The sequence below is a fragment of the Arvicola amphibius genome, chromosome 7 (assembly GCF_903992535.2).
Source record: "Arvicola amphibius chromosome 7, mArvAmp1.2, whole genome shotgun sequence".
NCBI classification, from domain to species: Eukaryota; Metazoa; Chordata; class Mammalia; order Rodentia; family Cricetidae; genus Arvicola; species Arvicola amphibius.
In genome coordinates this window covers 45,748,270-45,772,557 of record NC_052053.1, presented here as the reverse complement: position 1 = coordinate 45,772,557, position 24,288 = coordinate 45,748,270, and the positions used below count along the sequence as shown (strand labels likewise).

The following is a 24,288-nucleotide window of genomic DNA, read 5'->3' as shown; positions in this document are numbered from 1 at the left end:
GAGTATTGTGCCAGGCACAGGACACCTCACACCAGACAGCAACAGAGAAGTCCTGCATGAGGCCTGTCCTAGTGACTGTGGGAGCTGCATTCCATTCCATCAGGGACCGGGAGGAAATGTCACCAGCCAAGAGACGAGGTACCCAGAAGAGTGGGATGGTCCAGCTTCTCCCAAATCTGCTCAGCATCTTGTTTCTAGTGCTGGGTGATCACCGTTGCTTTTCATCTGTGGTTATGAATGGGTATGTTTCTCTCACCCTGTCCTTTCTCAAAGAATTAAGAGCACCAACAGAATGGAACATGTGTCGAGAACATTGTGCCTACAGCCAACTGCCAAACAAGGTGTGTCACAGAGGGACAGGCTGAATGCCAGGCTCCTTGCGAATTACACTGCCAGCAGAATCTACTCACTGTAGAAACTGACCTGTGAGCTGAGCAAAGGAACCAGGTGGTTTTGTTTCCTCGAAGGTAGTTTTCCCTCACTGTTCTGAAGGAAGTGGGGGATGATGCCAGCAGACAGTTTCGGCCCCATGGGTTTGGTTGCGATTGTATGTGTGAGGCTCATAGGGTCCCACCAACTCCTGGGAGGACTCAGGAGGTAGGCTGGTCCAGGCTCACCATCTGGATGCCCAGGAAGCTGGGTTAAGGTGATAAGAGGTGATTACATAACCGTGCCAGTTGCATGTCAGACCTCTGGGGGTCCCACTGATCATAAGGTCACTGAGACCTGCTAGGCTGCTCTGAGCTGCCTTTCCTCAGCAATGTCCCATGAGCACCTACATGTCATACATAGCACACTGAAGAATCATACCTCCTTTGATTCATTCCAGAGTCAGGCAAGGCCAAAGCCGTCCTGTCCCAAGCATTTGAAGATGGATGGCCTGTCATCACCAGAGACATAAATTCTTCTTGGATGTTCTGGTAGAGTTTTCAAGACTCACAGGCAATAAAAGACAACTTTCTTGGTGCTGATATGCTCTATGAAACAAGGAACTTAACAATAAATCACCCACCAGCTAACCAATGAACAAATGAGCCATACACTAACTAGTAGCTCAATAAGCCACCCACTAACTAACCAATAAATAAGCAACCCACTAAATAACCAATGACCAAACTATCCATCTACCAACTAACCAATGAATGAATGACCCACCTACCAACTAACCAATAAACAAATGAGCCATGCACTAAATACCAAAGAACCAATCTACCCACCAACTAACCAAAGAATAGATGAGCCACTCACCAACTGACCAGTGAAAAACATTAACCCAACAACCAACTAACCAATGAGCAAATTAATCAACTAAAAATAAAATAATAAAATTAACCAACCAATGAACAAACACACCAACTAACTGTTGAATAAATTCACCAACCAGCTAATCAATGAACAAATGTACCAACCTATCCATCAACGAACAAACAAACCAACTAGCCAATGAACCAACTAAACAATGAACAAATGAACCAGCCAACAAATAAAGGAGGTGTCCTGGGGGCTAATGATAACCACTAGTGGAAGAAGCCTAGATGGGTAAGGGTGCCCTGCAGTAGCTCGGTGAGGGTGCTGATACCAGGCCACACTAGCCTGGCATCTCCCCTTTTGGGTAGATTATAAGAAAGCTTTGTTCTATACCACAGTGTGCATGACTGCTTGTGAGACAAAAGCAAGGCCCGTGCCCATCATGGGGGGGGGGGGGGGCTGGTTGGATCCCAAAAGCTGTCCCTGTCTAGCTCACTGCAAAATGTGGGTGGCAAGGGTCAACCTCTATAGTCTGACATGAGAAGGTGGCCAGGACCCACTGCTAAGTGGACACAAGTATGTTCAGAGACACTGACAGCATGCAGTGCCCTGTGCTAAACTAAGTAGCAGAAGTTGATGGGTTCTAAACACCCACCCCACACCTACAGGATCAAGAACAATTGGCTCAGGAGTCGACTGCCCTGGGATATATCCAAGACTGGACAGATGGGTGAAGGAGAACTCACCAGCATCTACTTCTGAAGAGCTGTGTGTATTGATATAAAACATGCACAACTCACTTTTTAAAAAAAATAGCTTAAAAGATGAAAGTGTAGCTTTTAAAATCAGTCATAGCTTTTTAATTCAACAGTCTAAGTGATGCTCTCTCTAACAGACATGGGCTCTATGGAAGGTGAGAAATGCATGTGACCAGGGAGACACACGACTAACTGCAGCCTTGGCTGTAAAAGCCTTGGGACCTACCTACCTCTTCAACTCCTGCGGCACAGACGTCAGGCTGCAGAAACTCAGGGTATCCTGGAAAGACAGTCCCAGGTGAGGAGTACCCCAGGCCCCTGACCACCACCCAGGCCTCGCTGTGCACTCTGGGAAGCCAGCTTGGAAAATGAGCCCTGTGCCATCATACAGTGACCCTGAGTCATAGAGAAGGAGCAAGCCATCCTGGCATGCCCCACACCAGAAGCAGATCCACATGCAGAATAAGGGCCGTCTCAGAACGTGGGGTTTCTAGTAGCCATCAGGCAGCAAAGATAAACATTACAGGAGCTAATGAAAAACAAGAAGGGATATTTGTGACAGAAAGCCCCAGGAAACATTTTGCAATTAAGAAGGAAGATACACAAACAACCAACTACAGTTCAATGTCGCTGGTGGCTAAATGCATTCAAACTAAATGAAGGCCCCTTTGTGTTCATTTAAAGTGGCACAACTGGCATGGACGGGGATTCTTTACACTGGGGGTGGGGTCAGTCTGCTAGCAGGAACTCACCGCCTCCAGTGCAGGTGCTCCCCTCCGGACTGGGGCAGGCATTGCATCACAAACAACAGGGTCACCACACATCGGAACCTGCATGTGCATGTACGGACAGACAGACAGACAGACAGACAGACACACACACACACACACACACACCTTTCCAAAGTGACCCCACACACCACTGTGTGCTCTCCCCTATGCCCACGGTCTTAGTCGTGATAATGGGCAATCTTCAGCTGGCCTTTCTAAAACAAAGCCGAGTTTTCAATTCTTGGGGCTGTGTGCACCTCACAGCAGAGTGACATTTGAAAGAGGCCGGCCCACATCATGAGTCCACCCAAGGCCCCTTGGCAAGCCTCGGGTCCACCTCACCCTTGCCCTTTCTGGTTGAAATACGTACAAAGGCAAATGTGTCTGTTGGCCACTAGCTCCTCCCAGCACCATCAGCAAGCTGGCACTGCCTTTCAATTCTCGTTAGAAGACACAGCTTTAGAAAGAGAAGGAAACTGGCCCCTGAAGAGAGTTTAACACCTAGTATATAATGCAAAGACAGCAACATGGGGGAGGAAATTAATGGGGGACATTTCAGGTTACAGATGCCAGCCACCAACAGCCCTACACCCTGGGCACATCATCTTTCACGCAGTTTTCCAGATCCGAGTAGGGCTGCTGTTGGATCCTCCACTGTACCCTGTCAGCAGACATTTTGCTGGTTCTGCATACAGGTCGTTGCCAGCTATTTTCTTGCAGCAAGTAGATGGAGACCTTTCTGACAAGCCTTTGCGTCTCTGCATTTGATTATCCGTATGGCTCCAAAATGATCTAATTCGACTGCATGATGCAAAGCCATGCTTTGGTTACTGTGACCCTTGGACAAACATCTCACACCACACCCCGGGACCAGGGAGCATTTTTTCCATTCCCAAAGCTCAGGGTCAGTTCTGTGAAGGAGGAAAATGACTCTCAAGGCTGAGGAGCAGGACTCAGACTCCTTCCTCCACTAAGCGCATGCCACAGCTGAGCACTGTCCCCTCTCAGGAGTAAATGACATGACTCTCAAGGTCTTCCTGAGAGTAGTTAGGAAGGGCCTCTCCGTGGTACTCTGCAGGGTCAGGAGCTGCAGCTGGCCCCTCCTGGGTATGAATAAGGATAGTGCATGGGGCTGCACAGAAATCATTAGCATTCTGGACAATGCCTTCCTAAGGACAGGCTGTGGCGGGGCCACTTGGGACGCCCATCTTTCTCCAGCTCAGGCTGGTCCTTCTCCCAGCCTGCTCAGCAGCACCCAGCCCATTCCACTACCTGACAGAAGCTTCAAATTGTGATGTACGTCCCACGCACAGTCAACCAGTGGAACACCTGGCACAGAAAAGACCCTAACAGGTCCAGAGTGTGGTATGTTTGTTCAGTGGGCCCCAACTAGGACTTGGCAAATACAGATGGCCAGAAAGGGAACGGAAGAATAGTATCTGTTAGTATCTACTGGGTTCTAGAAGGTTCATGATTTCTGACCAATGGGAGGAGATCTATGAAGCATAGAGTGCATTGTGCTGTTTTCTGTTGTTTTTTTGTTTGGTTTGCTTTGGTTTGGTTTGGTGTCCTGTTACTAGCTCTGTAGATCAGGCTGGCCTCGAACTCACAGATATCCGCCTGCCTCTGACTTCCGAGTAGTGGGATTAAAAGTGTGTGCCACCACGCCTGACATGTGTGCTGTTCTTATTCCTAAAAGTTCATCTACTTGTGTTGACCCTGTAACTTAGAAGCGCTGCTCACATTCTCCAAACTGGTAAACACATTCCCCTAAAGGCCTAAAGGACCCGATATGTGTCACAAGCACAAGAAAGGGTCCCAAACTTTAAGCAAAAGTCCCCTGCTGCCTCTCCAAAACTGCAAACAGGGACTCCCTTCGCGGTAGATTGAGCCGCCTCCTTCATTCTACCAGGTAAGGTCTGCTCGGGCTTGACACCTGAGAAGCACGCGACCCAGGATGTGGCAGCTGGCTGGTAACTGGGAACTGCAGTGGGAATGGAATTCAGCGACTACAGGGCTCTCCTCTTCCTATGCTTGGCATGTGAGTAAGTGTCTCAGAATTCACCCTAAGGAAACAACCGGAGAGGCAGAGAGGATCTTCTGGGAAGATGTTCATCCAAGCTTTATTTACAACAGCATCCCAAAGCTGGAAGCAGTCCAGATCCAACGGCAGAGCAGCACTTCGCTCGGCTACAAGTCTCAGTCCCCGAACACGACACAGGAAGGTCCAGAAAAAAAAAAATAACCCAGACATTGTAAGTAGCTTTTATTAAAGCATACTGTTACAACCGTGCTGTCTTAGCAATTGCTAGCCTGGAACGGTACCCAGTGTGTGAATGAAAGGCTCGCCTGCCACAGGTATGTACACACAGGAACAAACGCAGCACACCCAGACTGCTCTATGGTTGTGCTTTCAAGCATCCCCTGGGGTCTTGGAATGTGCAGCCCGTAGATGAGGTGGGGTGGCCGACTTACAGGGAGTTCTGAAAGACATGGAGAAGAACTCTTCTTATTCCTGAAGAGATTTATCAGGAGGCAAAATGCGCTGTGCAGGAAAGAGGCTCCCATGTCTGCGCAGAACAGATCGGGGGGCCTGCACTGAGGCCAGACACCCCAATTTTCCAAGTGACTCCAAAGGAAAAGTGTGGCAACCTTAGTGTCTCCTCCTGAAAAATGAGTAGATGAATCCCCCCCACCCCCGCCAGGGGCCATGGCAACTCAGTTGCCAGTTTCACTTCCATGACATTGGGTAAAGGAAAATGCACGATTGACGACCCGCTTCCAGACTTATCCTGGGTTTGCTTCATGAACATTTTGGTTTGTTTGTTTTGTTTTTGTTTTTCAAAACAGAGTTTCTCTGTAACCCTGATTGTCCGGGAACTCACTCTGTAGACCAGGCTGGCCTCGAACTCACAGAGATCTGCTTGCCTCTGCCTCCCGAGTGCTGGGATTAAAGATGTGCACCACCACTCAGCAGCTTTGTGAACTTTTAAAAATTCCTTTTCATTATGTGCATTGCATGGGCGTGTGAGCAGGTGCCCATGGAGTCCAGAGTGGGTGCCACTGGATGCCCCTGGAACTGGAGTTATATGTGGTTGTGAGGCTCTTAACATTGGTACTGGGAAAAAACTTAGGTTTTCTACAAGAACAGTATAGGCTCTTAACCACTGAGCCAGCTCCCCATCCCCTACTTTAGGAACGTTTAAGGCCACACATAGCTTTCACTGTTACGTCAGCCCAAAGGCAGCCACCTAACAGTGGGAAAGGCATGCAGCCCAGAGCAGCTGGTTCACACTTCACGGTCTCTGTTTTCTATAGCTGGATATATCTGTCTGCTGCCCTGAAGCACACCTTTGGGACCCTGCGTTCATCTCTCAAACGAAGCAGGTAAGAAGTGTGGCCTGGGGACCTGTTATCCATTCTAGGAGAAAACCTAAGTCCAGATATTTGAGCATCCTTTCCCATGATTGCCACACGTGTAAGCATGGAGCTGGGTGTTTTCCCTCCGCTGGGAGGAGCCCTCTTCTTTGCCAGGCTTCCCCTCAAGTTTCTCGAAGACTGGCACTGCTCTGTGAGTCTGAAGCCATAATGAGAAAGTAAACCTCATTCCTTTCTGCGCTGTGTCCTGTCCTGTGGATGCACCATAATGTATTCAAATGCTTCCCCTGCGGCCAGGCGTGATAGTGCGTGCTTGCGATCCCGGCACCCAGACTCGGTCCAGCCTGGGCTATTTAAGGAGAGTTTGTCTGGACAAATAACTCCTACTGGTGAACCTGTGAGTGTTTTGAGCCTCTGCTCTTCCCATCATGCCTTGCACACATGAGCAGTAAATAAAACACACCCAAGGGGCAGAGCTACTGGGTCAAAGGGCACATGCATTTTAATATCTCAACAGCTACTGCCAGTTGCCTGCAGAAGAAGGGGTTTACTTCCCCAGCTGAATGTCCATGGTGTATCCGTGACCCTGAGGCTTCACCTTCATGCTGTCCTTGTTGATGTTACAAAATTTTCATATGTATACAAGTTCCAAATGGGGGCTGGAGAGATGGCTCAGTGGTTAAGAACACCCACTGCTCTTCCAGAGGACCCAGGTTCAATTCCCAGAACCCACATGGCAGCTCACAATTGCTTGTAACTCCAGTTCCAGGGGACCCAACACCCTTACACAGGTAAAATACCAATGAATATAAAAATAAATCAATATTTTTTAAAAGTTACAAACATTTTCCTTCCTAAGACCTAGTCATACCTTTGACCTTTTTCATTAATTTGTGGAAACTCTTTGCATATTATACCATCCTGATCCCTTTCCTGCCATATGGCTTCACATTCTTTTCTTGGGATTGGTGGTTGCTTTTACCCTCCAGCCAGACAGAAAAACTCAAATTATTCTCTTTTACAGTTTCTGAGGTTTATGTCATGCTAACAATGTCATCTTCCCACCCCACCCCCACTGCCTCGTAATCATAAACACCTACCTCCCATGCTTTCTTCTAGCGGTTCTGTGGTTTCATTTTTAAAGCTCACATCTTTGATCCATCTGGAACGAATCTAGCACAAAAGGACAGCAGACAGCAGCATCTTTGCCCCAGATGGCTTCTTCATTATCCCAGCCCAGTTCCGTGATTAAGCCTTTCTTCCAAAGTCCATGTGAAGTCGCAGACTTTATTAGGCCCTAAATTCTTGTCAGTGTCCTGGCTTTTAAGGACAAGGGTCACACATCTCCCACCCGCAGCTGGTTGACTCACATGGAACGGAGGTCTGCTGCTCACCAGCCCCCCCAACATGTTCTCCTCCCTAAATGCAGCCCAGGGAGGCCAAAGCTTTCTTGCCACCACCCCTCCCCTCAGCATGCTTCTCTGTAATAAGTGACCTGGAATAGGAGGCGTAGGGACCAGCAAACGTCCATCAAGAGCGGAGATGCTGTGACAAAGCTGGCCTTCACAGAGGTCAGGATGGTGGCGCGAAACCTACAGCGCACGCGACACGAGGACAGTGCGTCCTTGCTGCTGCTGGGGGGCCTCAAGGTTCTCACCTTCAGGAGGGGTAGCCAAGGGGTACAGGGTCCTTGGCAGAGTGGCTGCAGCATCTGGTCCAGGGCCCAGGTAGAAACTGAGACAAATGTCCCCTCCTCTCTTTGTCCTCTGCACTCACGAGCTGAGTGGAGGATTACGGGTGACTTCCAGCCACATCTTATTCCTTCTCCTGTTTTCTGAGATAACTACAAGATTCATCTTAGCCACAAAAGGTTAAAGGCCGAGAAGGGAAATGCAGAGGGAGGGACCTTCAGTGGGGTGCAGAGCCAGCTAAACCCTGACTGCTGGTGTTGTCCTAGCCAGACTGACGTGTGACCCCTGGGAACCTGACCCAAGTGGGGTCTGTTTCTTTCCCTGGACAGTCATGAGAATTGGGGGGTGGAGGTAGTGCAAGCCTCATACTGGGTAAAGCCACAGTGCTGCCACACCCGCTCCAGGTTGTAGCCCAGATTTCAAAGACTCCATGGCTCAGCCAGGATGTCATTCTTCTCCTCGGGGCTGTGCCAGCTCTGTGCCAATTACAGCCGTGTGGAGCTCACTGTGTTACACTTCAGGAACGAGGTTCCTTAACCACTCCTTGGCAAAGTCCCATACGGTGCCTTGGACATTGGTGGTGCCCACAGAGGCGCTGATGAGTTGAATTTCCAGGTTCAGCAGAGCAGGCAGGGTAAGTGTACAGTAGCCCCAGGAAAGAGGCAGACGTGGTTCTTCCATGACTAACAGCTCTGGGCTTGAGGGCCACAGTACAGATTCTAGCTTGAATTTGTGGAGCAACAGAGAAACAATAACAGTTTCGGAGCTCATTGGCCTGTTTCCGCCCAAGCAGGCAGCTATGCGTACCCATCCCTTAAAGAGTTGTGAGAACAGGCTAGGAATGAGATCAGAGGCGAGGTAAAGTCACAGAGCTATGGGGATGGGAGTGAGAGTCCCAGCAAGAATCCCTGCCAGATGAGCTACTCTGGCATTGGCCTCCATGCCCACCTGCGACCTCCCCCCCCAGGGATGTAGGAGGGGCCCCACTAGTGAGGATGCCCCAGAGATGTAGGAGAAGCCCACCCCGTGACCCCCTGGGGTACATTAAGGAAGGGCCCCACCAGTGAGGTTCAAATTTGAGAGTCACTGGGCAGAGAACTCCACGTGTCCAGCTAAGAGTCAGGATGAGTGAAAAGAAAAACAGAAGCCAGCTTCTCTGGCACCCACAGATGGAGTTCCCTGTGCTGGTAGGGACGTCAAAACAGGAAGGAAGATGGTAGCTGGACAGGCAAGAAACGGGCAAGTCATGAGAGCATCGCACCGGTCACTCAGTCTGGCACAGCCCAGGGGTGGGGATGCATGGAAGGAGCAGTGGAATGCCAGGGCTGGGTGGGTGTGGCTCTGCCCTGGCTGCAACATCGCTAGAGAAACCAGACCAGGAAACAGTTTTATAAGCGACTGGAAAGAGATCAGACTGCCTCTCTGCCGAGGAATTTATCTGTTGGCCAAGATACGGGCCAGGCATGAGCACTGAGGGAGAGAGCGCATGGCAAGGGCCCGGTGTCTTCTGCTGGGCTTAGTCTGAGCCCAGGGAGGGAGGCAGGCTGGGAGCATGCCTGCATCCAGAGTGAGGCATCCTTTATAGTCTCACTTCCCACCCGCAAAGTCCTAGATGACAGGAGCTCTTCAAGGGTGGGGCTCAGACATAAAGAAGTAGCTGGGGAAAGTGGGTAGAAGCAGGCAGTATTTAAGTCATTGCAAATCAAGGCTGGGAGTTTTTATGGGGTGTGATGGTGGATCCTGGAATAGATGAGCTGGGGCTGAAAGTGGCAGCTGGGGGAATGAGCACAGTAAAAGATGGCAGGATTAGCTGGCCAAGCAGAGAACTGCAGAGAAGGGCACAGATCCCAGACGAGTGCCAACCCCACCTCAGGCTGGCTCCTTGTGGGTCTCGCCATCAGAAAAGTCCTTGCAGGGGCGGGGTAGCTACCACCTGGGGCTGCTGAGCGGGGCGAAGAGTAAGCAGAACTTAAGCCCAGAGCTGGGAATGTGGCTCAGCTGGTGGAACGTGTGTCTAAAAGGCACAAAGCCCTGAGTTCGATCCCCAGCACTGTAAAAAACTGAATGTGGCAGCATATGGCCATAAGCACAACACTCAGAACGTGAAAGCAGGGAGGTCAGAAGTTCAAGGCCACTTTGGCTACGTAGTGAGTTTGAGGCTGATCTGCGGTTATAAAGAAAAGGTAAAAAGTACCTCACCCTCATGAGGAGACGAGATACGCTTAGCTTTAAGACTCACTGGGGGCATCAGCCCGACTGTGCGAGACCTAGATACCCATCACCATGCTTAGGCACAAGTCTGCTTTTTTTCTGGGCATCAGCGAAAGATTCAGGTTGGCTTAAATATCCTGGAATCCTAGTGCACAGCTCAGGATATAGACCTGTGGGCGCGAGGGGACAGTGCAGTAGGATCTCAAGCCAAATATTCCGACCCACCACATACTGATGAGCAGGTTCCTTGGCCAGCATACAGTCCCTAGGTGTCCCTGGGCAAGCACTGGGCATTCTCTCCCTGCAGCTCTCAGAGCATTCATCCTAGAAGCCCATCACTACAGCGCTCGGACCGCCTTCCTAGGACTCTTGTTCCTGCCCTAGAATGACCTGAGTAGCGTGAGCCAAGCGCTACTCCAACATGGCTACACTCTTATCCAGCAAATATTCTGGAGTTTGCAAGTTACTATCTGCTCAGCCCAGAAAGGATCCACTGGGCACGGCCTATGCTGGTCCGCTGTAAGATCCAGCAAACTCCAGACTTGTATGGTTCTGTATGGCCTCAACTCTGCCTCCTGAGGTCCCACAAGCCTGTGATGGACATAGACACCATCCACTCCACTCTGCAAGTGAAGACACTGAAGCACAGACATGTCATGCCTGAAGTCACACTGGCTGCTACCCAAACCACACCCAATTTTAAAGCTCTGATGTGCAATGCCACACTTGGCCTCTAGGTGATGCCTTCCTTTCTCCCCACCACCTAGAGCCTGAGACCTAAATTCCAAGCCTCTGGGCCACTCCACAGAGCCAGAGCCATGTTTTGCTCTGTCTGCTGGGAATTCTGATCTGCTGAGTGACCTGAAGCTCAAAATGTCTAAGATCACAAGTGTAAGATGGAATTCCCTCACTTCCTCTAGTAGTATCCAGGTCACACCGTGGGGCCAGGTGGGCGGCCTAGGCAGCAAGCACCAATAATTTTAGGATCAGAGCCCCACGGGGCACACACACCAAGACAGTCAGGTCACGTTGCTTTCTGAGTTTTTTATTTTCTTTTCTGAAAAGTTCATGATTTAAAGATGTGGGTCACACCCTGCTTGACTTCTCTGGCCCCATCGAGCTTACAGCTAAGCGGTACCAGCTTAACTTTTGGCCCCTCTGACTGATGGATGACTCAACTCCCACCCAGCAACCCCACCCACCCTTGCCCTCGGCATTTGGCTTCTCAGAGCGTCCCCCACACCCCTCTCCCCAGCTGTCAGCTGAGATAGAACAGACAGCCCTACCTGGCCATAATCCCCCACTATCAGACCTGCTTTCCACTAACATGGAAAGCATGACTCAGACTCCTAAACACACAGGCTGCTCACAGCTGGATGTTGCTGGGACGATTCCCCAGACTCTCCAAAGGCAGACCAGACCAAGTCGGCCGGGAACCCAGGGCTGAGGATTTAGGAAGCAGTGCCCAGGGACAGGGACCTGAGCCCCAGCCCTGACAGCACACACAGCCAGAGGCATGGGGGAGCATGGAGGACACAGACCCCTCCGTAGTCCTGCTACCATCCCACACCCTCCCCTTTCAGTCCCTACTGCCTTTGGAGACCTTTTCTGTGGAGACCAAAAAAAAAAAGGGGGGGGTGACTTAGTTAGAGACTGAAATGTCACCTGCACAGCCTTCTCTACTGGTCCTGACACTCAGCCTGAGTGCCGCCCCTCAGGCTGAGCAGAGTTATTCCCAGAGCACAGATGTTGTCCTAAGGGCTTGACCCTCACCAGTGGCAGAGCTTCTATGGGCCTGGGTCTTTTCAGATTTCCCTACCATCATCCCTCAGGTGCAAGTATCAAATTAGCATATCTTTGGATTGTATTATGCTACGACGTTTGACTTTTCAGAAGCTGCCATTTGAGCGTGAGAACAAAATCATTTTTTGTTCACGAAAACAAAAATCATTACGAGAATTCTGGCTTGGGATGAGGGCAGAATTTCCAACAATGTCTCAAATGACCCCAAACACACCTCTGCCAATTTGTGCTGTGCATTTGTACGAACTAGTGTTCTCAGCATTGACAATCATAACATCCGGATATCGAGCGGCTCTGAAAAACACCGAACGCACTATACATCTGGTGATGACAATATTCAGCCCAGATTTAATCTTTATATAAAGATGAATAAGCATGTCCATCTCATTAGCAAACTTGCTTCCATCTTTAATAGACAGTAAAATATGTCTATAGCAGAGAGTTGTTTTTAAAATAATCTTCCTCACACTTACCAATAAACATTTGATCTAGGTGTCTATTTTATATATCTGTATATCCAGGGTCACATGAATAGAAGGGGGGGTCTCAAGTAGAACACATAAGAAGCCTGGTTTTGAAGGCGCCATTGGATAGACTAAGCAGGGGTAAGGAGAAAGGTGGGGGGGGGACAATGAAAAAGGAAGGGGAGGGGATAAAGTAGAGGAGGAGGAGTGGGATGGGAAGAGGAGGAAAAGAAGAAAAAGGAGGAGAATGTAAGAAGGGGAAGAGGAGGAGGCAGCAGCCTCCACCCGCAGTGACCATTGGACAAACGTGCCTCTTCACATATGGAAGGTTTCTTCCACCTTAACCCGCATGCCAGTTACCAGACCCAGGGGAAGTTTGGGGGGGGGGCGGAATAAGACACCAGAGCCTGCTTGGAATCCCGTGCCCCTCACCCTCTGACCCTCCTCAGTTGTCCTGACCTGATGGCACAGTACCTGAAGGACCACAATGGGCAGATCAGCCGTCTGCTTTCCGTTCTCCAGCCTTTCTAGGGTACAAAGGCAAGTAGGGAGAAGGGCCTTGGCTTTCCCCTAAGGCATCCCACGTGGCCCTCCTGCCACACTGTCCAGGCCCTTGTACAGCGGTCCCTCCCGGAGCCTGCAACTCCTCCTCAAGGGCCAAGCAGCTGTTTGCAATGGGCCCAGCCCTGGCCCCAAGCAGAGGAGGAGCAAGTCCACAGGCTGGACCCAGGGAGTCACGGGGCATCTGAGGACAGGCAGCTCCAAGGCTAGGAGACCCGGGGCTGCCCCTCCCCACGCACAGAGCCAGCAACAGTGAAGACATGGGGCGGGCCTAAAAAGGCAGAGAAGACTAGAGGGCCATTTTCAGTCACCGCTGAAGAACAGGGACCAGCCAACTCAGCCTCAAGCCAGAGTTTGATTATATTAACACCGTGGCTTGGTGGTAGTTTACAGCACCTGCCTGCCATGGGTGGGGTGGGCTCTCCTGCCTGCACACCATCTCCAGCAGAGATGTTTGGGAACACTGATATTCACTGCCTGCTTAGACAGCAAGGATGAGACAGCCGGCGCTGACCTCCCAGCCTTCAGAGGCTGCACAGCACCCCCAGCTGGCTGGATTCAGGACAGCCAGGTTCCTTTTCTCAGCACCAGGATTATGGCAGAGGGACTCTCTGCCAGGCGCCCCTCTCATCACCACCTGTGACTTCAGAAATGCCCAACTCATCTGAGTCTAATTATCTGCAAGTGCCTTGAAGCTGATGGCCAGACTCTACATTATGCAAACCTTTCTGCATGGCATCTATCCGTTCCTTCCAAAATGGCCAGCCGGCCCTCCCACTCCTGGGCCAAAAACGCCTTCTGAACTAACTCCCAGGTGTTTGATGCAGGGGAAGGTGGGACAGCCCCAAAGTGTCACCAGTGGGATCTCTGTCTCTTAGGAGGAGCTGAGATGATGTGGTACTCACACACACCAACTCCACACTTCACAAAAATTAAAGGGTGCTCCTGGATCCCAATTAGTAATAAAGACAAGCTACATAACAGTTATGTGACAGGACATCTGCTACCCACATGGACTGGAAGCAACTCACTGTCACAGCCTCGATGCCCACAGCAATCCCAGTACCTCCTACAGCCAGCTCTGCTTCCAACTCATTGAGATCAGAGAGATGGAGCAGCATGCCCAAGAGCCCGCAGCCAGGTACACATACATGCTCTCCTGATACACAGGGCCCTTCACTGTCCTGTTCTCTAAGGATCTGCAGAACTTCCTCTTCCAGTGTCTTGACATCCAACCAAGCTGGCAGCAGGGGAAGGCCCTCCCCAGGGACTGCCTGCTGTGTCCAGAGTTGTTCCAAACTGCCCTCGACTAGTGACTAACACCAGAATTTGGGGAGGGAGTTCCAAAGAGCTTCTTAGAACTGGCCCTGTGGACCCACATTCACGAGGCAGGGTCTTGGGGCCACTGAGGCTAAGAGTTATGTGTGTGCCTGGGTTATGTGTGTTCCACCTGCTGGTTTCATTCTGGGTCCCCTGCTGAGCCCCTCATGGTCCATTTTTGAAGGAATTGGATCTGCCCTCTGTCCTATTTTATTTTCCTCAAGCCCAGAGAACAAGGGCATGTCTGGGCAGGGTCATAGGCCCTCTGCAAAAGGCTAGCATTCAGGTCTCTGGGGACCATCCCTCTGTCCCAGGGCTTTACTAGAGGGCGGGAAAGCCCCTGCTGCAGCCGGAGTGGCAGTACAAAAATATCTGGGGTGCAGTTTTCTTGATACGGGCACCGTACACAGAGCCCCCATCTTGTGTCATAAAGCAGACAGTCACTGCAGGTCCTCAGCCCCAGGCTCACCAGCCAGCATCAGCCTGAGACCTCAGAGTCACACAGTCAGGACATACTCTGTGAAGGCGTCTCAGGCCCTCCTGCTTCAGAATCATCTACAGAGGGGTAGCTGAGCTGGTAGAAGGCACTGGAGCCTGCACCATCTGCCTAGCCATGGGTGACTGGAAACAGGGTGGTCCCAGGCTTCCCTGCAGCTCCATAAGAAGCTCCAAGCAGCACGGCTCCATGTGTGAGCCTGAAGGTTCCATGTGCGCCCCCAAACAGGTACATACTGACATCATACGTGTCATACAATGAGGTCAGCTACAGCAGACACTGTGATCCCCATTCAGTTTGCCTCAGAGATGAGGCGGCATTTTATGTCGGCTTTGCAGATGGGACACCAAGGCATGGTAGATGCTCCTGTTGTGCTAAGTCCCAGTACACAGGGAAAGGCAAGATGCAGGGACCTTCCTTCCCAAGCCCCGATTGTGAGCTGGATGTCCGAGGGCGTGGGAAACAGCTGTCCTCTGCCCTTTTGGCCTGGAGCCTCCAGGGCACTGACCCTCTCTAAGCTCCATCTTGGTGACTCTCCTCATCCTTCCCACACAGATGTATCACCAAGAAGAAAGTGCAGTCTCAAGTCCACACGAGTGTCGCTTCGCTAGAGCAGACCCACCTAGAAGGAGAGAACCCCTGGACAACAACAGGCAGAGCCTGGAGAGGAGGAGGAGGATTTCTACCTAGGAAGCTGGCTTTTAGGGATGTGTACCCAAAGATTTACAAAGGAAAGCAGGTGGTGTCAGCAATCTGCTTAAGAATTCTGGGGTGTGGGCAGACCTGGGGGTGTTGTAGAATATGGGACCTTGTTGCACTAAGTCTGAAGTTACCCCCATTACCCCCTCAGAGCTAACAGACTCTTCTCAGTCATGACATGTTCCAGAACCTCACACCCCATATACTCCAGACCAGCCCTGATCCCTAAGATCTGCTGGGAAGTAGACGGGAGTTTGTGGAACATCTGGGGACGACTGGCTGTACCCCACGGACAGGAAGGAGGCAGTGTCCTGATCCTTCAGCAGAGGAGGCTAGATAAAGAAGAGGTTCGCAGGGCATTCCCCACTTTCACACCGCTTCTCCCCCACTTTCACACCGCTTCTCCTCAAACAATTGCCCCAGCTGGGCCTTCCCTACTGAAACTCAAGCCCTGTCAAGGGACAGCACCTCCCGCAAAGGTCCTTCCCGTGTCCTCAGCATCCCAGAGCCTGACTAAATCCAAGAGACTCTCCCTGTGCCCACCATGGCAATTGCAGGCTGTCCCATACTGGGGCAGAGACCAGCATTCCCGTCTGCCACTGCCCTCTGTGAGCTTTGACAATGGAGGAACATTGGCTGGGCTCAGCATGTCAGCTTTCTCCCAAAGGAGAAAGCCTCAGCGGTACCTGATCCTGTATCATAAAGGGAGGAGAATCGCCATTGAGTACCTGGGTAGGGACACTTCTGTCTTCCTGTGTCACCCACCTCTGGCTGAAGGGAACAGGGAAGCCAGGCCAAGTCCACCTCGCTGGCTTTGAGTGGGCTGAAGGCCATACATCACTATAAATGACCATGGTGAGAACCGCAAAGAGCAACTGTCATGGCTTCTTGGGACCTGGCCTGGCAGAGCCTCCTTGTACACAATGGAAGGATCAGATGCACCCAAAGATGTCCGAGGAGCACAAGCACTGTGTGGGTCATGCTGGAGAGCAGGATTAAAAGTGAAGATGAATGGGAGCCAGAAAAGAGCAGCAGGGGAAAGCGCCCTCTGCATCCATCAAGGGACACCTACCTTCATCTGCACAAGGGGTTGACCCTAGGGGGCTTAGCATAGTACTTCTGAAGCAGGCCTGGAAACACAAGCTGGTCTCTGATTGGCCAGTGCTCCATGGGGCCTGACAAGCGCCTTCTTTTGGTTCTCCAAAGCCTCGGTGGGCTTGGCAGGAACTAGCTCATCTGGACAGGCACCTCCAATAACTGGCACGGTTTCCAATGACCGTTGAGTATTTTTTTCTGCTTCCCACATTAACTGCACTTCATTTGACAAAGTCCCCTAAGGAGGTGTCTATCCCCTGGACACATCCCACTCGAGAAGCTCCTGTCAGCCAGAGATGGCTTACCGGTTGCTCACCAATGCCCTGGCACCTACAAAGGCTATGAGATCTAAATGCCGCCAAAGCCAGTTTCCTCACCATAGCCCTGGGCTTCCCCTCTGCACAATGCAGGAGGGTGGCCCACCAGTCCTCTCACCACATCACACTCAGGCTAAGATGCTCGTCAGTCTCAATGGGAAGTCAGTTTGTCCAAGCTGTCTCCAGCCACCCCCAGCCACACATATGTATTGATGTCATTTTGTGCCATTTATTTCTCCTTTATAAAGGATGATATTAAACTCCCCATTGTCAAGACATTGGTAAGAAAGAAAAGGATGGAAAACTGAATTTGCCCATAAGAACCCAGCATTAGAGCCCCAAAGATTGCTCTACGGATTATGGATACTTGCTGCCAAGCCTGACAGCCTAAACTCAGTTCCTGGAACCCTGATGATGGAAGAGAACCAACCCCTGCAAGCTGTCCTATGAATACACTCTCTCTCTCTCTCTCTCTCTCTCTCTCTCTCTCTCTCTCTCTCTCTCTCTCTCTCTCTCTCTCTCTCACACACACACACACACACACACACTCACACACACACTCACACACTCACACACACTCACACGCACGCACACACACTCACATGAAATACCAAAAAAATGTTAAGAAAGAACTCTATAATTAGGAAGCAAAGGTATGCCCATGTCATGACCAGAAGCATCTCAGAGTCTGCCCCTGGGACTCCAAGTTGTTACACTTTGAGGAAAGTGGGTCAGTCTGTGGTTCGTGTCTTAGGTCTGAGTCACCAAATAATAGTAACATTTACCACTGATGTAGGGTCATTACTGAAGCTGGGAATATTCCAGAAAAAAATGACTGTGTTCATAAGGAGCTGAGGGTTGACGGCTGAGACTACGTGACATGGGGGACAGAAAGAGACCCTGGGGCCTGCAGTTTGCACGCAAGTGTGTTTCTCATCTCCTGTCCTTCCATTTCATCCCTTCCTCCTAGAGCTGGAAGAGGTGGCCAGGAGCCACGAATGGGCGGGTCCATTCCTACTTCCTGACCCCAGATCATCCTCACAGAGAAGTAGCCACAGTGGGAGGGGCATGGAGGTACCTGGTCCACACTGCACACAAACAGACCTCCAGTGGCTGAGCTTGGGGTCTCGGGAGAGGTGACAGTCACAAATGAGCACGTCTTCCCATGCTTCCCCTATCCTGAAGGCCCAGTGTGGCCCGCTAGAGAGACTAAGGGCAGGTAACTCCAACAGCACATGATAACAGCTTCTAGCTGCATCAAGAACCCCAAAGATCACAATAGAAATCATGTAGCTTGTCTGTGCTTCACCAGGCTGTGTATTGCTCTCACAAGAATCTGCTGTCGTTACAATCATTCATCCGCTCACAAGTGGGGAAACTGAGGCCCAGGCCAGCTGGGAAGAATCGGAGTCGGGAAGGGCAGGCAGACTGCCTCACCCAAGTGGCTTGTTCTTCCACTTACCACCTGGTCTGCAGGCAAGATGGCCTGGTTAGGGTCCAGGCAGGCTCCACCCATTGAATCCCAGCATATCCAAGAGCTGCGCCAGAATTGCCACAAGCATCTGGCAAAGTGCTAACAGCAGAAGAGCTGATTACGTGGGAGAATACAACAAGATGGGGAACCCAGGTGTCACACACACTGCTCTCTTCATCAAACTGGGGGGACATGTGGACCAGTCCACCCTGTGGCAGGACCCAGGGCCTGTGGTCATCAGGAGCTCTAGGGCTCCAGGGCCTTGAGCATCTCTTCGCTTCCCATTGTACACAGAGCACAGAAACATCTCAGGACAGCTGTAGAAATGCATGTGCACATAAGTGTGCTTTCTTACTCACACACATATGTGCAGTTACACACACAGTTGTCCATACATGCAGGCATAAAGCACATACAGGGACATGGGCACCACATGGGCAAGCACATTACACACACACAGTCTTGATGTGCACAGAGCATCCATGAAAGCAACCCTGGAACTGACCTGTCCGGTGCCTTCACACACACATTCCTCAGGTGACTACACTAGCACCATGAGGGGTCTGGGCAGTGTGCCATATGCAGATGAGAGCCAGGCCAGAAGACAGGAGCTGCGTGACACCTCCTTTCATATATGTACCCCTCCCCAAGTTTCTGGATGTCCCAAGAGGATTTAGGGAACCCTTCCCTTTTGCAAGTTACTACAGACCTTGTGAGACAGTCCTGCATCCCCGGGCCTAAGTCACTGCCTATGAGGCATTTGCAGAGCCACCCAGTCAGTCTCGGGCCCCCTCAAAGTGGCACACGCTCATCGTTCCAATTTCCAGGAATGAAAACTGAGGCACAGCCACTCATCCTGGCCTAGCTAACCCCTCCACCTCAGAGGCAGAGACAGTACGTGCCAGCTCCTCAGCTGTGCACAGCCCCCGGAGCCACAGCAACCTCACCACCAAGGAATGTCCCCCACAAATCATCGCCAGAGTTCCCACAGGCCAAGTCAAAAGCCTATCTGGTCTGTATCATATCCTGCTAGCACAGTGCCAGGTCCTGCCTCCCATCCTGAGCGGGGACAGCTAGCAAAGCTCTGGAGACCTCTACTTCTCTTTCAGTGGCATTCCTGTTCTCCTGGTGTAGGGTCACCGAGGCAGGCAGGAACTGGGGGCCTGCCAACCCACTAATGAGGGGCTTTCCAGCCACGGCAGACGGCCCAGAGTGACCATCCTAGGATAAGCTTGGAATATCCAGCTAGGAAGGAGGGACAAGAGGAAGATTAAAGCCAGAGGGTGAGGACACAGTGGGAGAAGGGTAATAAAAAGCAAAGGGGGTCAGGGTCAGGCCACCAGGGACCCCCATGGAGACATCCTCCAAGTTGGTTCCACAGGATCCAGCATGTCCAAGGCGGCCTAAGAACAAGAAGAAAAATGTGTGGTGCCAGGAGGGAATGAGAAACCCCTTCACCACCACCCCCAGCACCTCCAGGCCAATGCAAGCTGAAAGCCTGTGGTACTTGAAGGTTCTGCTGACGGTGAAGTAGCTGGGTGGTCCAAAAGGAGATGCGGAGACTGACACCCACTGAGTTCCTTCAGAAGGTCACAGACCTCCAAAGGGAAGTGGAAAGGGAGGGGCTGGGGAAGGAGGATGGAGGAGGAAGAAGGGAAGGGGATAAGGGAGGAAAGAAGGAGAATGCAGGTAGAAGAAGCAGAAGGAAAGAGCATAAACTTTGTACTGGCCAAACAGAACACCCCATCTGTCCCCTGGGGTCCTGCCTGGACTGCGCCCCAAGCTGGGACTATAGCCTAGAGTACTGGCTCTCCCAGGGGAAAGCTAAGAAATGGGTGTGAAATCAAAGACCAGAATGCCAGGCAGAGGGGTAGCCCTTCACTCAGGGCTCTGCTCATTCACTGCTGAGCTTCTGTCCAGACAGGTACCAACGAACTAGCCACCAGCATTAACTGTGCCCAGAGTCATCGATGGGCAGGTTGGACAACCCCACACTACAGCAAACAGTGTCCTGGGGCGGGGGAGATAACGCTTGGCACACTAGCCACCGCTTGCCATCCCTGATGTGCCACAAGGGGACCAGGTTAGAGCCTTACAATCTGCTCAACAATCTCCCACAAGAGGGAACAGGCTGATGAAGCAAGGAGATACAGACTGGAGAAAGAGGCCTCCAGCCAGAGGCAGGGGCAGGCATCGGGCATCAGCTGGCCTCCGCTAAGGGTGTGGCTATGAGGAGCATCCAGAAATATCTACAGGGTGGGGTGGAGAGGCAGTCTCTGGCCACCGCCGCAGGGCCAGCCTCCAGGACAACATCATCAGGGAAAAGGCTGTGAGCTAGCCCCAAAGCTGGGCAAGAACATAGCTCCAATCCTGCAGCCGGAGTAATACAGTCTGACAGACACAGAGGGCTTCCACAGGGAGCTGAGTTCTTCCACCAACTGGACATAGCGAGGAAAGTAAAGGAGGGCTGGAAGGAGGACAGAGGAGGGAGGGAGGACCCAAGGATGTCCCTATAGCCAACTCATTGAGTCACAGGAAATTTAACCATTCAGTATCTGTCAAGTCTCACAAAACTTGGCTGCCTTGCCCTGCAAATTATTGCAAAAAGAAGTCATGTGACTCGAGCCCACCAATAGCACATGGAGGAGATGACCTCAATTTCCAAATATTGGGGTCACGTTTCATTTCCCATTACCCCCCCAGCTAAGACTTTTAGCAGCTCCCCCTGCAATCTGATTTCCCACTCCTTCACACACTTGGCCAAGAATGAGGCTGAGGAACTATGCTCACAGAAAACTCAGAAAACATCTGGCAGATCCCGAGAGGAAGAGAAGAGCAGAGCAGGGTCTGCCTGGACTTTCTCCTGACTCGCCTGCCTCGAAAGTGGGCTGCTGTCCCTCCGGCCAAGGACTGAGAATCGCTTCAAAGTGGGTCCCACCACAGGAGCAGGAGAAAGCCTCCGAGAGCCCACCCAGAAACCAGTTTCTTTGCATAGTTCAATAAGCCTTTTTTTTTTTTTTTTTTTTTTTTTTTTTTCAAAGCAAAAAGTCTAACACCACAGCTAGGACCCAGGCAGCCCCTTCCGAGTGGCCACACCCTCAACAGCAAAGGGAAGTAGGGGTGGGGATGACCTAGCACAAGGATGGAGAGAAGCAGAGAAGTGGATGGCCACAGGGCAGAGCAGGGCTGGAGTAAATGGTTGATGCCAGGAATGCCCCACCTATGCCCATAGTAATCCCAGCTTCTGGGGTGAGGATTCCACTGAAGGATTCCCTCCTGAGGTTCTAGGGAAACCCCAAAAGAGGAGCCAGGCAGGGGTGAGTGCCAGGGGAACAGTGTGGGAGTGGGGGAGGTGGGAGACTGACCTCATCCTGTCTCTCCTTCACTTTTGTGAAGGTCTCCATCATCCCCTACTTATTACTGAACCCTGCAAAAATCCAGGTCAGTTGGTCTAAGTCACAGTAAAGTGGGCTTCAGCCATGCTCTCCCTCCATCCCCCAAGGCCCTGGAGCCCCTTCCAGGCCACTTTTGTTTATATCACATACCTACTGGGCACTAATGATGCCAGGAAGCAGGAGACAAATATTATAATTGGCCATGGAGCATGGAAAATGATTCTCCCACTAGTCCTGGCACTTACGGCCAGCTAAGAAGAGCCTTGTCCTGGACACGAGCTGGCCAGTCCACTGCAGCCACCGGCTGTTCTGCAGCCTGAACGCCTAACCACCTTCTCCTCCCCTACCAGCGCATGCCTAGATGCCTTCCTGCCCTGGGCCATGGTGGTTAGGGGTCTGGAAAGATTTATCCCACAGCTAACTAACAAAAGTGATGCTGAGAATAGGATCGCTGCCCAGACGTGTGCTTGGAAGTGTTGGAACCCAGACAGGGACAGTCAGTGCCTCCCTGATTCTTCCCAAGGGACCAGGGCTCCTTCGAAGGGCCCATCCTGGCAGGAGGAGTCTCACATCTGCAGATCATCTGAGCAGTTCCCAGTCCAGACTCCAAGGCCCTCTCCTGGCCCGGCTCTCCGTTCAATCCATCTTTGGGCAGAGAGCCCAAGAAAACTACCTCTAAAGGGGTTAGGAGGTTTGCGGTCTGATTAGGACCAGAGTTGGCCTACTACCTTAACAGGGCTCCACAGTGCCTCCTGAACGCTTGGCAGGGACTACAGGGAACCCCGTCCCCTGGGAAAGTAGAGTCAGCCCAGACAGCAGGAGGGTGTGTGCCGAGGGAAGTCCAAAGCTGGGGATTCAAACTTCTGGGATCCCTTTCACCCCCAGGAGTCCCTAAGGAATTGAATGGCTTTAACTCTAGGGGGCGGCCCTTCCCAGCTTTCAAAGGGGAAGTTTCTACTGAAGAACTGCGTGGGATGGATGCAGCGGGTCGCCTGTGATGTGGGACAGTGAATGTGAGGTTTGGGGACAAAAGTGTGACCACCTCTGCTCGGATCAAACACTAGGCGAACTCTTCCTTGGCTCGCGCGACAGCCCCACCCAACTGGCCCTTTTGAGGAGGGGGCGGTACGCCCGTGGGGATGGAGTTGGCCGGGTTCCCTCTCCCGGGCCCCCAACGAATGGTATTCGTTGTCTTGCCCGGTGCATTCCACAGGCCAAGGGGGAAAGTTCTGCTGGCTCAAAGGAGGCCAGCGGCGAAAGCGCCTGGGATGACAGCGGCGCGTTCTACAGTCCCGGAGGCCCGGTCCCCCTGAGTCCTGAGCGCCCTTACCTGCGCGGCTCGGAGGCGGCGCCCACAGCAGCAGCAGGAGCAGGAGCAGCGGCGGGGACTGGAGCGGGGCGCCCGGGCGCACAGCTTTCCAGCGGGTGTGTACGTCCATACCAGCGGGGTGAGCGGGCCGGGGAGCGGGGAGGCGCACGCGATGCACGGGACCAGGGACACGGCCCGTGTGGCGGACACAGAGAGGAGCGCGACAACTTCAGGGAGTCATAGGAAGCTCGGCGCCCGCCCTTTCTCCCCCGCGGCGGTGTCTGTCCTGGAAGAGGCGGCGGGCGCGCTCGCCCACGGCGCGGGGATCGACTTTGGCCCGGGACGGCCGGGACCCCCTCGCTGGCTGCTCGCGCGCGCCCTGTCCTCCTCCTAGTCCCTTGGCCTCCTCGCCGCTGCCACCCCGCGACCCGATCCCCGTGGGCGCTCAGCTGGAGTGAGGTCTTGCGCCAGCCGCGGGGACGAGGAGTGCGGACCTCGCCTTCGGCGCCCAGCACTTTTTCCCCCTTTCCCTCCCTCCCTCACTGCTGGCAGACTCGGCGGAGGCTGTCGATCCCCAACGCCCGCAGCAAATCAGAGCCCGGCGCCCCGCTCTGCAAAGCCGGCCCCCGCCTCCCACTGGGCGCCGCGGGCGAGGGGGTGGGGACAGCGGGCGAGTCGCGGCGAGGAAGGGGCTGGCCCGGGGCGGGAGCGGACGTGGGACGGGGGCGGCGCCCCCCGTTCTTTCTCCCCGCTCTGGGCGGCGGCCTCCGGAGCCCAATGGCCCACCCTGGTCCTCTATTCTTCCCGCCCCAGGTGCCCCGACGTGGACAGACTCCAAGAACCAGCGTTGAGCCCCCCGCCCCACTCCCTGGCCAAAGTTTGATCGCTTAAGTTCAAAAGAGAGAGATTGCTCTACCATGCCGAACTTTCTCTTTAAGGAGGAGTTCCGAGAGCTCCTCTTCTGGGCGGAGACTCAACTAGCAACTCAGCCAGAAGGGGCTCCCTAGACTGTGACTGACAGGTCAACCTAGCGTTAGGGACCCGCCTTCCACCTCTCCCCCAACTAGATTGTCAAGGATGCCCAGAGGGTCCTCAAGTGGACATAGGGTAACCCCGTTATTAGATGAAGTTAGCCTCAAATCCCACCCCACCCTCTGCCTACTGTCCCTGGCAGCCCAGCCACTTGTAAGGAAAAGGAGGCCAAGGGAGAAGTCTCCTTCCAGAGCTGACAGCTCCCCATTCAGAGCGAAGAGAGACAGGAGTTTCTCCCAGATTTCTCCAGGCCCAGGAGGCCCTGCT

The 24,288-nt window shown here is 52.5% G+C and overlaps 1 protein-coding gene across 2 annotated transcripts in view; it reads right to left on the bottom strand.

Moving 5' to 3' along the window:
* Positions 1-23,495, bottom strand: part of Col5a1 (collagen type V alpha 1 chain) — a 152,245-nt gene extending 128,750 nt beyond the window's left edge. For both annotated transcript variants that reach the window (XM_038335777.2, XM_038335778.2), the window contains exon 1: positions 23,011-23,495. In XM_038335777.2, coding sequence (XP_038191705.1) covers positions 23,011-23,119 — 109 coding nt within the window. In that variant the 5' untranslated portion in view covers positions 23,120-23,495. The remainder of the gene's footprint in view (positions 1-23,010) is intronic.
* Positions 23,496-24,288: the final 793 nt, after the last annotated feature.